The sequence below is a fragment of the Alosa pseudoharengus genome, unplaced genomic scaffold (genome assembly GCF_046254945.1).
Source record: "Alosa pseudoharengus isolate Yale_2024_CS ecotype anadromous, Long Island Sound unplaced genomic scaffold, YU_APseudo_1.1 YU_APseudo_1.1_scf_16, whole genome shotgun sequence".
NCBI classification, from domain to species: domain Eukaryota; kingdom Metazoa; phylum Chordata; class Actinopteri; order Clupeiformes; family Clupeidae; genus Alosa; species Alosa pseudoharengus.
The window spans coordinates 38199466-38217637 of record NW_027468630.1 but is presented as its reverse complement, the minus strand read 5'-3'; the positions used below and the strand labels follow the sequence as shown (position 1 = coordinate 38217637).

The window sequence follows — 18172 nt, the reverse complement described above, 5'->3', positions numbered from 1 at the left end:
ACATTTGTATGATTTTACTGTTGTTTCAGATGGAGGATGACAAGACCTACACAGACCTTCTTGCAGGCCTGAAGAGGTAGCTGACTGCTGATGAGCTTGCGCTCACAATGTTTGAGACCATGAGAGGATGGAGGAAGAAGGTATAGATTTAGGTGGTGTGCGCAGGGTGGTGCAGACTGACACTAAAACAGTGTGAAATAGACTTGTTATGTTGTTTTTTACTCACATTATTGTCCCAGGCATATGTGGTTTTACCAACCGGAATGGGTGGGAGGTTGTGCTTAGTAGGCCGTTGTATGCAAACACACAGTGCAGGGGCATGGGACGAAGAGACCTCAGAAGAGTTTCACAGTTTTCTGGGATTGATCATTGACATGGGGCTTCACTTCCCTCCCTAATATCCATTGCTACTGGGGAACCAAGTCTCTGCAGGGATTAGGGAGTGTTGATCAAATGATAATTGTCAAATCAAATGACATATTGTGTACACTTTTTCTCCATTGACATTGCCGTTGTTACTTCAAGTTTGGCAATGCAGAATCTGGTGTTGAACCTAGGTTTGGTAGCTACAGCCAGAAAGACTTTGGAGAAAATCTATCACAACAGCTGGCAGGCATTTCCGTCGAAATTTCAGCCTCGCCTTCAGCTGCTCCAACGACTACTCTGTCATCTTTTCATCAAGTTCATATTCCTGTACAGCAGGGGCCTGTACTACGAAGGGAGCTTAACCTACCCAGATGTAACCCAGGGTTACTTTGTTAAACCGGGGTTGACAAGTGGTGTTAATCGGTACTACGACACTGATTATGAAGTTGATTTGTTGAGCCGGGGTTAACCTAATTGGAGTTTGTGCGCGTTCACATAAAAGGGGCGGGTTGCAGCGCAAGTCACCACTTTCAATGATGACGCGATCACCTTATTTTACGGATGAGGAATGCACAATTATTATGACAAGTTATGAGGAATTAAAACCCACACCGACAAAAATCAAATATGTCGGCAGTGAACAAAGCAAGGCTGTTAGCAACGTATTGCAGATCGGGTAGCCTAAATGCCTAAAAGTTTTATTCCCACATGTTCTTCAAATATGTGTTACGGAGGATTAGTAGCTTGCGGAATGTCTGAAATGAGTTGAAATAATGAAATAGCCTATTTTGAGTTCATAGAAAGGCCTACAGATGCAACCCAATTCAGAAGTGGGCATATAGATTACAGTAATAAGGATAATTGAATGTTTAAGTAGCCCCCATTGACTGATTTAGTGTATGCCTAATCCTGTGAACATTTCAGATGCAACACCATTGCCAAACACACATGGCAGCAGGTGAAAATGAAACAAAAAAACATTATTCAGAATAGTAGGTTTATATAGTTATACCTTGCATTAATATTTCTTAATTATGAAAACATGTAGGCCTAGCTTATAGCCCTCACTTGGCCTCTGTTTTACAGCTAACAAGAAAAAGGTGTCTTCGAACACTACTGTAGGAGGAAAGGCACCAGAGTGTTTTACAGTAGCAGATGAGTTGGCCATCGCAAATAATAGTGGAAGGCCGATTATGGAGGGGGTTGAGGGAGGCATTCGGTCGGATTCTGGTGCTGTGGAAATGTGTAGCCTTTATGTGCAGGGTACAGTAATATGACATTCAATTCAACAAGTTTGTTAAAATGGTGATTTTTATTTATTAGGCCTAGCCTACTGTAGGCTATGTCCGATTTATTTTAGGCTATTCTTGCTCAGATGTTCAGCATACTGTAGGCCTTTGTCCGATTTATTTTCGGACATATACAGTATTCTTGCATCACCGATGGAATACATGAATGTCCACGTACGGGCATTGCTATGAGACGTCTTCCTAGATCATCTGACAAAGATAACGAATTCCCTTGGCTGACAATCTATATCTTCATAGAGAATATCGTCCGGGTAGGCTATATATATTTTCTGGCGGTCTCTAAAACCCCTCGCCCTGCGAAGAGAGTCCCTCACGATTTGCGCTCCAATGTCGTATGGATCATCCAGGTACGCCGACATGTCTCGGGAGAAATTGTTAGTGGAGGGGTGGTACTTATAAAGGGTGTGGTTAACGGAAACCTTGGGTTAACCAAGAACATAACCTGGTCGGAGCAGGTTTGAGATGCAGCGTAAATTGCCATGGTAGCATACCTCGGTTAAAACCTATCCACCTTTCGTAGTACGGGTTAATCGGGAAGTTACGCCACACGTGATCAAGTTACTCTCGAAGTTACCCAGATAAGCCAGTAACCCCGCTTCGTAGTACAGGCCCCAGGAGCCAAAGAAAAATTGTTGGCTTTGTTATAAAATATATATATATATATATATATATATATATATATATAATAACTAGGACTGTCAAAAAATAACTGATTAATTTTGATTAATTCATTTGAAAATAAATAACTGATTAAAAACAAATAGCACAGATTAATATTCCGTATGACGTTTAACCCCAAGCCGTTCTAGTCAGTAACCATTAGACTGTAAAATGAAGGAGAGAGAAGAAAATGTGCTGCCTAGATCATTGATTGGAACATTTACTTCGGCCTGATGGTGTTGATAAAAAATAAAGTCCTCTGCTGCAGCAAGGAATTTGCATATCGCCAGATAAGAGTTCGTCAACTCTAAAGTTGCACATCAATGCAAAGAAATAATGTTGACATTGAGGGGAGTGTTCATTTATTTTCATAGTGTCCCCCCCTAGGTTGTATGTGGCCTGAAATGCCTTGAATGTGAAAAAAAACTTTTGTATTTATTTCCTTAGCATATTAGGTCATATCATAGATTATTATGGCCATTATTTGAACAGTGAAAATAATAATAAAAGAGTTTTTGAACTTTAATGTCACTAATGCTGATTATTCAATGATTCATTTGAATTTAAATATTTAAAATACTTTTTTTGATTTTTGAGTGATGTTGATTGTATTCCTAGCTTTTAATAAATACTAATACATTTTATATGTACATTTAACAACAAAATGATTCATACCCCTGGAAAATATTGATTTAATGCTGATTTTCTCTTTATCATATGTTTGTTCTGACTGAAAATTACACTGTCACATGCCAAAAGTTTATAAGACAATGTGGGAAAAACATGGAATTAAGCGATTTCATCTTTTTTTTAACATTTTTATGATAAATGGCAAGTCCAAAATTATTCATACCCTTTTTAAATAATCAATGCAAACATCTTTATTTGCATTCACAACTCTCAAAAGGGTTCTTATAATATATACCAAGCCTCTCCATGTCTCCACAATGATTCTAGACCACACCTTTTTAACAGCAATCCAGGTTTTCAGTCAGGAACGATTATTTGCCATCACTTTTGCCTTGTGCTCACTTTTTTGATGGATTGAGGTCTGGACTCTGGCTCTGCCACTCTAAAATATTGATATTGTTCTCAGTTAACCATTTCCTGCCTTGTTTGGCTGTATGTTTTGGATCATTGTGTGGTTTAATGGTCCAATGATGCCCATTGGGGCAGGTCTCTCGGCAGACTGCCTGATCTTTTCCACCAAAAATCTCAATGTAGGCCCTTTTTTTAGTGTTACTGTTTACTTTGAGAAGTTCACCAGGTTCCATTGTCTGAAAAACACCCAAAACTAATACATTTTAACCTTCTGATTACAATGGTATGTTTATCCCATTGATGGTATGTATTATATATTTTTTTTTTGTGTAAGGTCATCCAGCACCAAAATTGGAATGTTCGACATGGGCACGAAAGGGTTAAACTCAATATACTATTGCAAGTTCACTTGAGTATAAACTATCCACTTTAATTAATGTCAGTAATGTTATTCAGCTAGTTGTCATTTCAAATAAATTACACTTCTCCGTTTAAAATGTTACCTTAGCTAGGAGGCTAGCTAGCTTGCTAGCAACCGGGCAGTAACTGTCAGCAGCATGGTCTGATATTAAGTCATTTTTTTACAAATCCGAACCCTAAAAAATTACACTATTAGGCTTGAAATTATCAAACACTTACAGATTATGACAAAATTTTCCAAAAAACCCCTCAACAAATCCAGAAAGACATAATGACCAATTTATTGGTAAAATTCCACGTTTCCCATTGACATTAGTGCAGCGAGGGCTTACTCTGGTCTGCATAAAGGGGGATTTCCCCCCCTCCCCCTTGCAATAATCGAATGCGGAAGTTGTTGAACGTTTTCACCTCTCGCTCTGCTTTAACCCTCTCTGGTTTAGTAGTGTGTTTATGGAATTTTTTGACCATTCTTCCAGAAGCGCATTTGTGAGGTCACACACTGATGTTGGACGAGAAGGCCTGGTTCTCAGTCTCCGCTCTAATACATCCCAAAGGTGTAATCAGGTTGAAGTCAGGACTCAAGTTCATCCACACCAAATTATGTCATCCATGTCTTTATGGACTTTGCTTTGTGCACTGGTGGTGCACAGTCATGTTGGAACAGGAAGGGGCCATCCCCCAGCTGGGCTTGGCCCCTTAGTTCCAGTGAAAGGAACTCTAAATGCTTAAGCCTCAACCAAGAGATTTTGGAAAATGTATGGGAACAGTTTGTGTCACTTTACCGTTCAGAGGGGAGAAGGATAAAAGCATGAGTTTTCCCTCCATATCAACTGTTGCCATGAGTAAACAAAACTAGTCAACAAGCATTGCAGATGTTGACTAGAATTTTAAACAGCTAATTTCTGCTGTTTGTACAGGCCAACTGTTCATAATTCTCCTGTTTATGCATCTCATTAACTTTTGTTTTGCATGCAACACCCATTGTTGATGACGCCTCCATGGTTCAAGAACGGGTTCTCTGTCGGTCGAAAAAACGCCTAGAGAGGTCAAGGCAGACTACAGGAGGAGGATAGAGGACCACCTGAGCAGTAACAACAGCGGGCAGGTGTGGCAGGGAGTTCGGCATCTATCTATAAATTGCAGGAACGTCTGTCGTGCAGTGCCGCATATCTGATGAACCGTTGGCCCGATTGATTTGATAGGAAATGCAAAAGATATTGTGAAATATATTGGTATGAGAAGCACACGTTGGGTTTCTCCACTCTACGTTAGCCACTCCCCCTCTCACACAGCACAGTGCGGGACCAGAGACAGAGAGGATAGAAGTGGAGCTATGGTGGCACTGAATCAGGGCACAGCACGGGTCAAGATGTTTGGATTATTATCATGTCTGACGTCAACAATTAAAGATTCCCTGTATGAAGTTTGTTTGCATAAAATGATTCCGCGGATTTTGCAACAACATGCCAACAAACACGGGTATGCAATGGCTATTCAAACTGATGGGCAATAAACTGACACTTCGAATAGCCCAGGCTACTTTGGACTTGAGACTTTGAATAAACAAAAACAATTCCGACTGCAAGGTCCCAAATTGAAACGAGCGATAGGCTAATGGTCCCAAATTTATCAACGTTTCAGAATGCCACACAGCTAGACAACGAGTGGCAGACAGAGCGACATGTCACTTATGCTACCAAAGACGCAGGGACACGTGCTAAAGGACTGTGCAGATGAGCTGGCTGGAATCTTCACAAAGATCTTCAACCAGTCACTGGCGCAGTCCACTGTCCCACCCTGTCTGAAATCCTCAACTATAGTCCCCCTGCCCAAGAAACCTCACATCTCTAGCCTCAACGACTACCGACCAGTGGCACTAGACCCAGTGGTGATGAAGTGCTTTGAGAAACTGGTCCATAGTCACATCACAGCAGCCGAGCAGGCGAGTCTGCCTACAGAGATGCCATGTCATCATGGTGCAGGGCCAACAACCTGCTCCTCAACACCTCAAAGATCAAAGAACTCATCATACAGGGCTTTCATATATAACCTCCGGAGTAAATGCGGAGGTTTGTCAAACGAAGGTCCTACCCTCGGATGATTTAGATATGATGCTAACCTGCGGACCTTATACTGACCTTATACGGACCTATGTGTGAACGACATACACGCACATTACAGAATCTCCGTGTGGTTGTCGAGTGAGGGGTGGGGGCTTGTAGAGTTCACAAGAGGCGAGATATGACGCAGAATATATGCGGCCGCTGTCACAGCTGCTGTTTGTTTACAAAGTGTAGGCTATGCATTATGTAGGCTAAAGAAGAAAAATATGTTGTGCGTAGGCTAATACTTGAAGTAGTCACGTAAGTGTGCACTTGAAATTGACCTACAGTATTTGTATGTGTGCTTCGAATAAACACATTTATCTGTTTTCAACGTTATGTAGCAGAATTACTTGACTATGGAACCCCAAATCTGGTTTGCGTTGGAGAGAGCATGCACGAACTTTAGCACGAGTCAAGTCAGTAGGCTAACTCAAGACTTTAAGGCCATCATATACAATTTTTTTAAGCAACATACAAAATACTAACATAACAGTGAAGTGGTTCGTTTTTTCATGGTTTATTTTTCCAACCCTACTGCCCATGTGTCTATTGCATTTACGTAAGGAGCTTGGAACAAAGTTGGGTTTTCTTCGTTTTCATTTTCTCTAGGCATATTTATGCTCAACAAATATCAGCGAGCTCAGCAGTGAGGTCATGAGAAGGCTATCAATGAACAGAAAACCGACCGTGTTGGCTAACAATTTATTAAATACTCCTGTTATTGTCGCCAACGACGTCGCTGTAGGCTACTGCCTTTTCAGCGCCTTCTGCTTATGATGATTTGGTCTTTTGAATTCCTTTGGCCTTGCGATGCAGTTGTAGGCTACATCAACGTGTCTCATGCCGTTCCCTTCATGTGTTCAATCACAATGCTGTCTGCCCTCATGGACAGTAGCTCCGTGATGTCTGCATCTTTCCAGGTCGGAGATTTTCTGGTCAGCACTATGCCACTCCATCATAATACTGGCATTTAAGTCAGATTTAACCACAAGGACGCACGAAAGAAACGTCACCGACACGCCCTCACTAGGTGTGAGTTTTAACCGCATGTTCTACGCTTCATTCAGACACAGCACATTTACATAATGTCCGGAGGAAATACTAGGGGGGAGTAGTAGAACAACTGGCTAAATTCGGACTTCCATATGACCGGTTATGTCGTTCAGATATACACCCCACCGTTTAACATCCGCAGAACCTCCAGTCTTACACGTATGTCTGAAAGCGCTACAGGACTACAGGAGAATGTCTATGTCTAAGACTATGTCTGAAAGCCTATAGACTACAGGAGAAACAAAACAGAGATCCCACCATTAAGCGGGGACTGTGTGGAGAGGGTGACAGACGCTTCCCAGGAGTCGATTTCACAAAAAAGTTGATCCACCGCGCTTCTGCGGCATTTACATCTGGTGCATCAGACGAAGAGCGGACCGTGTAGATATACTAAAAGTAAAAATTCAGAGCAGCACAGATGTAGTAGCTATAGACTTTAATTATAGTGCACAAAGGGAATAACGTTTTGATGCTTCATGCATCTTCCTCAGTGAAGGCAGGTGGCAGATCTTGGGCCTCCCTCCAAGGGCTGCACTCAATAAGTACGTTAGCCAAAAGAAAAATACAAGTCAAACTTTTTTACACATAAGCTTTACAATGAAACAATAACTAAATGAACCAACAAGAGAAACAAAAGAAAAGGAAAAGAAAGAGAAGACACTAATTGCTAGACATTTCATGGAGATGAGAAAACTCGCCAGTAATTTAAAAAAAAAACTACTTTTCAATCTATTTTATTTTTTTTTTTATTTTAAGAGAGTCAATGGCTAAGAGTCATATATTAACCTAGTATTACAGGAAACACGACAGGCTCAATTCTTCATTGAGACCAGAAGGCTCAAGTGTGCCCAGTGTGTAAATCCAATAGGACTCCCTGCATAGAAGCTTCTTAATAACATTGCCGCCTCTAGGTGGTGTGGAGACTTTTTCAATGCCCCAGAATTTGAGTGATGCTGGGGAACCGTGATTGGCTTGCATGTAGTGTCTTGCAATAGCGTAGGTGGTATTCTTAGTGCGTATAGCCGTTTTGTGCTCTGCTATTCTCAGTTTTAATTGCCGTTTTGTTTGGCCTACGTATGCAAATCCACATGGGCATTTTAGTAAATATACTACATGCGTGCTGTTACAATTTATAAACGATGAAATGGAATATCTTTTCCCTGTACGGGGATGAGAAAAGTATTTTGTATTAGTCGAATTAGAGCAATGTGCGCAATTACCGCATTTATAAAAGCCTTCAGGAGGGCTAGGAAGCCAAGTCGTGAGAGACGGAGTTTTTATGTCCGAATGTACAAGACGGTCGCGGATACTGCGGGCGCGTCTGAAAGTGAATGTTGGGAGTTCAGAACAAAACTCGTTTAAAGTCTTTTAACGCTTTTTTGTTGATTTTGTTAAAAGTGTAGACCGATCTGTTTGTAATGCCCTTTCCCAAGCATGGTCAATATCCAGTTGTGAGTAGCCTTGTTGTTGAAAGCGCTCAGACAACTGTGCTGCTTTTTCTTCAAAATCTGAGGTTAAGCTACAGTTTCTCCTTAAGCGCAAAAATTGCCAAGTTGGAATGTTACGTATAAGGTGAGAGGGATGGTTACTATCTGCATGCAGCAGAGTATTTCGACTCAAGGGCTTACGATAGATAGTAGTTTGTAAAATATCATTTTCATCTTTAGATATAGTCAGATCTAAAATATGAATCTGATGAAGATCAGATTCCATTGTAAAGGACAAATAATTAGTGGTGGAATTCGCATATGACACAAATTCATTGAGCTTCCCAGGAGTCCTTGGAGGAGAGCCTATCCTGGAGTACGAACACATCTGAGCTGCTGAAAATGGCCCAGCAGACTGTAATTCCTGAGAATACTTAGGAGGAATAACATCACACAAAGACGGCTGGTGTCCTGTTACCGTGCCTCCATTGAGAGCATACTAACATACTGCATATGCGTATGGTACACCAGCTGCACAGCGGCTCAGAGGTAAGCGCTCCAAAGGGTCATCAACACCGCCCAAAAGATTGTTGGCTGCCCTTTCCCCACACTGGAAGAACTACACAGTTCCTGGCACTTTTAATTGTACCTGTGACAATGACAATAAAGACACTCTATTCTATTCTCTTCCATTCTGCATCTGCCGATTCTGTAGTGCTCCTTGAGCATGTTTCACTGGTTCCAGAGGATTCAACATTCAACCTGTTTTAATTGTTGGAGCAGTTTTCTTGACGACTGGATTCTTGGACTATGAAAGAGTTATCTCTAGGCTGGTCTTAACAGTTGCAGTTGAAGATAAGCTGTCAAAACTTCTCAGATCTTGGGAAATCCGCTGTCACATGTATCTAAAATGACTAGTGAGAAGATAAAATTCACATTGCATCACTTTCCATTTGCAATGTGCTTTGCCGAATTTCAGCAAATATTGCTTTTATTTTGCGCAAAACTGAAATGGAAACACAGCTAGTGTGCAAATGTGATTGACACAAAAGTGTGGTTGTATTTTCCATGAAAGATACAGACAAAGGCCTTCAAAATCCTTCTCATTATCCCTTTCTTTAAAGTTTGTAGGATACAATAGATTTTGCAATAACTAGGCTGTTTGACCTGAAAAATCCGATTTTGTAGTCTGATTTACTTAATTATCCTACCAAGTGAAATATGCCTCTATGAAATTGTTTCTGCTCTTCCTGCTAATCTGATCATTTTCCTCATCTTCACTGTCATACAGACCAACTGGTACTGTATCTTTGACAGTTAATTTATGCCTTCCTAATTGAGCAATTATAACCTTAAGAAATATTTACATTGAAATATTACCTGGTTCCTGATTCTGACACCAATCCACAACTTGTCGTTCCATCCTGGTCTTTATTACCATTTGACATAACTTTATTCCCTGAAAATTACAAAATGAAAAAAAATACTTTTAGTGGAGATATTGGGTAACCCATTAAGCTCATGTTCAATTTAAGCCCATTTTCAACATTAAAGTCAAATAAAAGCATTTTAACCAATCCAGCAATTCAATTCCAACATTTTCTATTCACATTCACCAATTTTGTGTTAGCCCCTTCTCACACAAAGTTACCCACTGATCTTTCAGGACCCAAAGTTGGTTTGCTGTTTTAGTATTTACGTTTTGTAAAATGAATGATACATGTTTTGATTTTAAAATAGTACCTTATCAATTTACAGTATGCAATTGTTTCTGCATATGCTAGTGCACAGAGATACTCTCTTAGTCAAATCATTAGTCTCATTGAGAGATACAGTAGTAAGGATCTAATCAAGTACGCCTATACACAATGGATGTTTTCTAATTCATTTGACGTTAAGGCGAGACTAGCAGATATCACTATGAAACTTCCCCAGTTGATTACTTACATTAATATGAAAAATATTTATTAGAAGTTTTCTGTAATTTAATGTTTATATGCAAATTAGGCATTATCTAATTAAATATGCACTACACTTTATTTGTTTATGTGCTAATTTTCATACATTTTATTTAATTTCATTATGTTAACATATTAGATGCTAAAAATATTACAGAGGGATTTATGTATATCTAAGTTACTTATGTTTTTAGAAATAAAATGTCATATAAATCAGGCTAGGAATTATCAACAACCCCCTCTGTAAAGGTCTTATATATCATTAGGTATAAGACTGGAAAGTTTGATCAGGGCTGTACGTTAACTTTTTTTGCAAGTAGCACTGGTGCTACAGAGGTTAAAAGTTTTGTAGCACCAGCCACAAATTCTGTAGCATCGATATAAAACCTTTAAAATCTCTAAAAACAATCAGTTCATCAAAGTTCATCAATTGTGGTTGGGATCTAGGCCTACTGCAACTGGATTGATAAAAGGTCATGTACTTGTAAACATCTCACCTGGCTACATTCTGTTTGAGATTAACAAAAGCTATCAGCATGATATGTTATTAAGTTGTTGTGTTTTTGTAAAAACAAAAAAAACAATCCCTGACAGTTCCATGCAGTTAGACGTTTCAATGGGTATCAGGAAGACAGGCCATGCCATTGATTTTTTGTTAATTTTTCTTATTCATGGAAGTCCGTTAATTTATTTTTGAATAAGTAAAAGATATGCTGAATATTTTATTCCACTAAGATTTAATTCACGTTTAGTTCATATTTCTAAGTTTTTAGATTAGTGTAACCCTACATTCAACCTTATTGTCATTGCACGAGTGAAATACCGTAATTACAGTGGTGCAAATGAGTAGGCTAACTGACACGTCAAATGCATCCCTAGACTGTTCCATACACATAAGCTACAGTAGGTAGCCTAGATAGCTGAAGGTCTGTGGCTAACGCAGTCGTAATTAAAGTGTCGTGAAGGTTTTTTCGAAACCGATCTTGTATAGGTTATTAAGCACTACTAAGCGAGACTGTTGCGCATGAAGTGGGCTCATATTTGACAGATAGAAGCGAACGTCCCGGTGGACTTTTTTCTTCTAAGTTTTAGATCTGAATGGTGTTGTTTGGATAAGTTGTTCGTTTTAAACTGAACTAAAAATGCAAAGCAACAAGGCGATTGCCACAAACTTCTACCTCTGCTTGCCTAATCTAATCACCTCAGCCCGGCCCGGTCGGAAGATACTTTCGCTTTAGGCTAAACATATCTATCACTTGTTTGATTCGCGAGGATAATTTGCAAGGTGTTGTTTGATTTGGAGTTGGATTGTTTGGATACTAGGCCTACAAACAAGTAGACATAGTTGCAGTCTACACGATTAAAAACTAAGTTGAAATCAAAGTAGCCTACATCGATTCCCCTCTCACAGAAGTAGTCTATACATACCAGTGGCGGCTGGTGGTTAAAAAAATAACGGAGGAAGGAACGTCTGCCTGATTGGCGTTAGTGGCAAATGTGAGGTTGTGATGGTGTTGGTGGCATATGTGAACAATAGAGTATGTAGGCCGCCTACCCAGACACATTTATAGCAGCAGTATGTACTATGTAGCATTTTAACTGCCAATGTTGTGCAATAAATGCTGTTCTGACATTCTCGGGGGGAGGGGGGGGGGGCAATTCGTCCAGGGACAATGGACTTTGTAATATAATTTAAATATATAAGTCACTTTGGATAATAGTGCTAAATTAATAAATGTAAATGTAAATAAATGTAAATTTAGGTCTGGGAAGTTAGGGAAGATATGTAGGTGTAGTTATGAAATACTGTTTTCCAGATTTGCAAAATTACGGAAAGTCTGGAGGTTTTGATCAGTGTAATACATTGGCAGAAAAGTCTATAATAATAAAAATAGACACTTCTTTTATAAAACCATGTAACTATTTACCATTAAAAATAGACCTTAAATGTGGTTATTTGTAACATGCTATTGTTTTTAAAGCCAAATCGCTATAATTTAAAGACAGGTTGTAATAGCTAAGTGGGAATTTATGAAAGCATACTCGAAAGGCAAATGTTATTGAAGACGTCATTAAAGGAATGCATCATGGTCTGAAACATTCATTAACAATGTTACCATCCAAAGATACATTTAGAACGGTGAAAACAAGAACATAACAACAAGAACCTTATTTAACAATTGTTTAGTTAAGGCATAACTTGGATGATTATAACAACGCATAACTATCCAAAAATGTTTTATCACCAAGTGAACTGTCCACGTATGTGACAGGCCAGCAGTGAGCTATGGCTGATTGTTTTCTGTGCTAACGTTACCAGTTAGCCATGAGCAGCCTATTTGTCTGACTATGTAGCATTCAGTAGCCTACACATACCATCTTGTTTTGGAATAGGAATTTTTGGAGTTGGTCTTCCTGCTTTGATAATGTATAAAAGATTTGAGATTGTCCTCTGATTCCATTGTACTGTTTATTTCACGAGCAAAAAACAAGCTTTCCGTTCAACATAAGATTCGTAGTTTGACTGCAGATAACATTCTTGAACCGTTGCCGCTAAAAACAGCACCCCCTATCGCAATTGAAAATTACTGTACGGAGGAGCTTCCTCCCTTGGCCATTGAAAACGACGTGATCAGAGCCCGTCTACGGAGAGCCTCCCCACTCTCTATTAATCCCATACAAACCGAATTTGGCTGCAGTTCACCTAGATGGCGATCGCGGGCGAGTCCAAAATACATGGGGTCCTATGGAGCTACATGGCTACATTTGTTGTTTTCACCTATTTAACAACTGAAACCCTCAGATTTTATTTTATTTTTCGCAAAATGGATATGGATTTTCAATCAAAAGTGAAATAATCCGGGAGTCATGTCCTTTCGTTTTCTTACAGGTTGGGTCGTTGTTGCCCATAACACGCTAGCATTGATGCTATGCTATGCTATGATCATGCTAATGAATGACGTCATTGGCACGTTTGAAAGGCTTTTTAGAACAATTAAGTCACTTTAAAAAATATAATACTCAACCAAGTGTATTGTCTTTGCCTCCCCTTTCGAATACAATATTCAAATTACTTGAAAAAAAATTATATCCCGAGAAAAGTGGATTTTGAGGGGTAAAGCTCCATAGACCTCCATTCATTCTGGACTCGCCCGTGAGCGCCCCTAGATGCAGTACCACACCGGAAGAGTTCCGAGAGTGAAGGTTCTCTCCTTATTAGACATTCTCTGACGTGATTCACGAGCCGCTGGGGTCCGAGGCGTTTATAATGGACTTCAATGAGGGGCTTGAGGAGGAAGATCCTCCATACAGTTATTTTCAATTGCGATAGGGGGTGCTGTTGGCATTTTGACCTAGGGGAACGATTTTGTTCATTCAAAGTGTTAAAAATAGTAATATTAACAGTAATTGATCAGATTAGTAATTCACTTTATATATTTTTTATTTTTCTCTGAAATTTTAGGGAGGGTGTTCCTCCCTTTCCTCAATGAAGGAGCCTCTTCTGATACATACGCACTTCAAACAAACAAACGTTTCACCGGGAGCCTACACCGGGCTCGTAACGAAGAGCTCCGTTCGCGACGCGCAAAAACAGAAGACGGGTCTATTTTTTTTAACGTAGCCTACGCGACCGTGGTAAAGTTGGTTTTATATTGGACGTTGGATATTCGACACATTCGAAAAATGACTGCGTCAAATCAAAGAGTGCGTCTTTGAAAAAAATAAGCTTTGTGTATTATGTAGGGCAGTTAGCTGAGTGCAGCAGATGTGTTTTGACATGGGTAGGTCAAAAGGTCAATTCGCATAATAGATTTATAGCATTTTTATAAAGTAAAAAATTAATATAAAATCAAAGAGTGAGTTTCTGGAAAAAAAGAAGCATTGTGCACTTTGAAGGGCAGTTAGCTGAGTGCAACAGATGTGTTTTGACATGGATAGGTCAAAAGGTCAAGCCGCATAATAGATTTAAAGCATTTATAGCATTTTTTTTACACTAAAAAATATTTATAAAACCAAAGAATGGGTTTTTGGGAAAAAGAAGCTTTGTGTACTATATAGAGCAGTAATCTGAGTTCACCAGATGTGTTTTGACATGGGTAGGTCAAAAGGGCAAGCCGCATAATAGATTTGAAACATTTAACATTAAAAATTGTATAAAATCAAAGAGTAGGTTTTAGGGAAAAAGAAGCTTTGTGTACTAGAAAGGGCAGTAAGGCGAGTTCAGGAGATGTGTTTTAGTATAGGTAAGTCAAAAGGTGAAGCCGCATAATAGATTGAAATCTTTTATCAGCATAAAAAATTCATAAAATCAAAACATGGGTTTTTGGACAAAAGAAGCTTTGTGTAATATAGGCAGGCCTTGTTTAAACACATTAAAGTTGGTTTGACACAAACTCGACCCAATATAAAACCAACTTTACCATGGTGCCTACGCGCCGCTATCACATCTGGTGTAGCCAGTTGCACTGATCACAGTAGAAGGTAATTGCTGTAGCCTCCCTGTCAGTCTCACACGCATGCATTGTATTGCCATAAGCAAAACTGTATACTGTAGCACCAGTGCTACGTTGGTAAATCATCCATCGCACAAACTAATTTTTTTGTAGCATGTGCGACATATATGTCGCACTGTACAGCCCTGTTGATGTATGTAAGCGCTTCTGAAGTGGAGATTTTGTTCTCGGAGTGGGAGAGGAAACTCTTTTTGAGAAAACAGCCATGAAACACAGCCAATGAGATTCCATTCTCAGCCTAGACTAGGCTTTGAACTTGCGATTGGCTGCTGATACAAAGGAAGTGTCCATATTTGGATTGCACAGCTTCCTGCAGAAAAAACGTAGCTTTGCAACGGTACTACACATGATATGTTTCGGATCACGGTCGCGGTAGTGCATGAAACTTTAGAATGCTAACTTTTGGTGAATTTGGGTGGTTAACGTGAACTCAAATTCAAAGTGAAATAAATGATAATTCAAAAATGTCAAATGACATATAATTTATATTCCCTTATATGTGAATAATTCAAAACTGAATGTGTCCATTTCTAATTCTGCATAAGCTTATATTTTGCATATTATTTACTTTTTGGTGTGGTAGTCCTAAAATGTGTCCACCGGTGCAACAGAATAAAGAATGTCATTATTTAATTCAGGAAATGTTGGACAGATAAGATAGATAAGCCCAAGGCATATTAGTTTGCCCCAATTATATTTCCACATCAAACATACCTCCAAAAAATCAGAATTATGTTATTTATATACTATAAGATGTACACATAGAGACTTCACCCAAATATCTGGGTTTCATTCATTATAATTAGTATAAAACCCAAGGAATCTTCATTTCATCCTTATAGCTGCATAGTGATGATATCATTATTATACTATCCAACACTTTTTACATAAATTCTTCATTAAAATACCTTTTCCACTCACAATTCAATGTGTTGCACCACAGGACATTCCGTTGCACCATTGGACAACAGAGTACTAGTATGCCCATTATTATTTTAAATTAAGTCAAATTTTTAGTACAACACAGGTAAAATATTTTTTTCTGACAGCCATACTTTCACATATCCATGAATGGAATTCATCTATAAAATAACTGGGTCAAATTCATTGAACAACCCATCAACATAGTGTGTTTGTGTGTGAGGGAGGAAAGTGTGTGTGTAAGGGAGGGAGGAGAGTGTGTGTGTGTGTGTGTGTGTGTAGTAAGTAAAGTGAGTGGTGTTAGTGTGTTAAAGAGATGGATGATAGTGTATGTGTGCGTGTGTGAGGGAGGGTGTGTGTGAGTCTTTGTGTTAAAGAGGGAGGAGAGTGTGTCTGTGTGTGATGGAGGATGTGTGTGTGTGTGTGTGTGTGTGTTTTAGGGCTGCAGCTATCGATTCTTTTTGTAATCAATTAATTAAAGAGAGGGACGATTGTGCATGTGTGTGTGTGTGTGAGGGAGGGTGTGTGTGTGAGTCTTTTTGTTAAAGAGGGAGGAGAGTGTGTCTGTGTGTGATGGAGGATGTGTGTGTGTGTGTGTGTGTGTGTGGGTGTGTGTGTTTTAGGGCTGCAACTATCGATTATTTTTGTAATCGATTAATCTAGCACTTTATCAATCGATTAACTCATTGAATGTCAAGCTGTTTTCGGAAGCTTTGTCCTAGAGTGCCAGCAATCTAGACCATTGTTGATGATTTTTGTACAGCCACAGCATATTCTGTGTTATAGCTATGAACACATACAATGGCTCGTTTAAAAGGTGAGACTTTAAGCACTCAGTGGGTGCAAACCGTGTATTTCTACACGCCTCTGTTCCTGAGAAATCCCAAGCTAAACAGTGGCTAGTTTTCATCAAAATCGCTGTTTTTTTTTTCTAGAAATGGTGTGTTGTCTGTAAACTTTCCAGGAAGTGATCAGCGAGACCTGGCGAGACTGCCACCTAGTGATAGACCCACGAAAATGGCCTGGTTTTGACCTGACGTGCATGCGTCACTGATTCGACCCAAAGCGGCAACCAAGTTATGATAAAATGTCCAGATAAAATGTCCAGATAAACAAATAATTTTAACATTAGGCTACTAAAAAATAGCCTACCATTAGGCTACTAACAAATAATTTTACCATTAGGCTACTAAAAATAATTTCTGGGGTTAGCCTATTTGCTACGTGTGTACGTGTGTGTGTGTGCACGCGTGCGGTGCGTGAGGGAAGATGAGGGTGCATGCATGTGTGTAAGCAGGGGTTGTTTTTTAGGCATACTGTCTTGCTTAAGTTTACTTAAGTTTACTATTTAAAAACATCAAAGCTAAACATTATATCACGACATCGCTACAAATACAGTATGTGATTAAAATCAGCCAACATCAATGTAGGCTATAGCCTTGGCTACGTAGATAGATAGGCTAGATAGTTTGATAGATAGCCTACTTTATTGACGCTTGGTGAAACAGCATGGAGTGGATGTTTTCGGTTCAGATGCTTGTTCTTTTCTTTTTTGAGTAATGATCCCAAAACTTTACTTGAAAACTTTAGACATTCTCTGCCATTTATGGACATCTTGACTCAGAATGTATCACGATTCAAGCGCTAGTGATGTGCTTCCTGAACAACGGACCGTGTGGAACAATCAAAATTCTTGAATTTCCCCTGGGGATCAATAAAGTATCTATCTATCTATCTATCTATCTATCAGATCCCTACGCGTATAGTGCGCGTCATAGGAATTTAACGAGGCTTCGAGGCAGGGTTTTTGCCTCGAGTAATTTTTGTAATTGAGTTATTCGAGTAACTCGATGAATCATCATCTCAGCCTCTCACAATGCTCAATGCTAAAATCAATGCTACTTTGCGGCCTAGCTATATGAGAGACATTCTTCATCCTGAGTAATAGTGTTAAGGTTTACATTATTTTCAATGACCAATCAATGTAAATTGATAAATATATTCAAATCAATACTTAAATTGTGTTGTATCAAAGGACTACCTTAAGACGACCAGTTCCAACACTGCACGGAAATAGTAATATTATGAAAATATTTGAGACAGAATTGCGGGTTACAAATTGTCGGCAACTGCCGAAAATGAGGGAGATCTCCGGGCGTTTACGGGAAATCACACTTTTCACGCAGTGTTCCTGTTCAACATGCACTTAGTTCTTTAAGCGCTTCTTATGCATTATGGTTTGTATAATATTGTTTTATTTCCATTAGGCTATTGATTAATTTGACATTATTGTTTATTATTGATATTCTCCTTAATATAGTCTTACCATGTCATTGTTTTTTATATTATTGATTGAATGGACATTATTGTTTATTATTGCTTATTTTATTAGGCTAT

The 18172-nt window shown here is 39.1% G+C and overlaps 1 protein-coding gene across 1 annotated transcript in view; it reads right to left on the bottom strand.

Annotated features, from left to right (window-relative positions):
- Positions 1-18172, bottom strand: part of dnaaf1 (dynein axonemal assembly factor 1) — a 168389-nt gene that overhangs the window by 124122 nt on the left and 26095 nt on the right. Inside the window, exon 2 of the mRNA XM_076287958.1 lies at positions 9763-9841. Within this exon, the coding sequence (XP_076144073.1) occupies positions 9763-9841 (79 nt within the window). The remainder of the gene's footprint in view (positions 1-9762; positions 9842-18172) is intronic.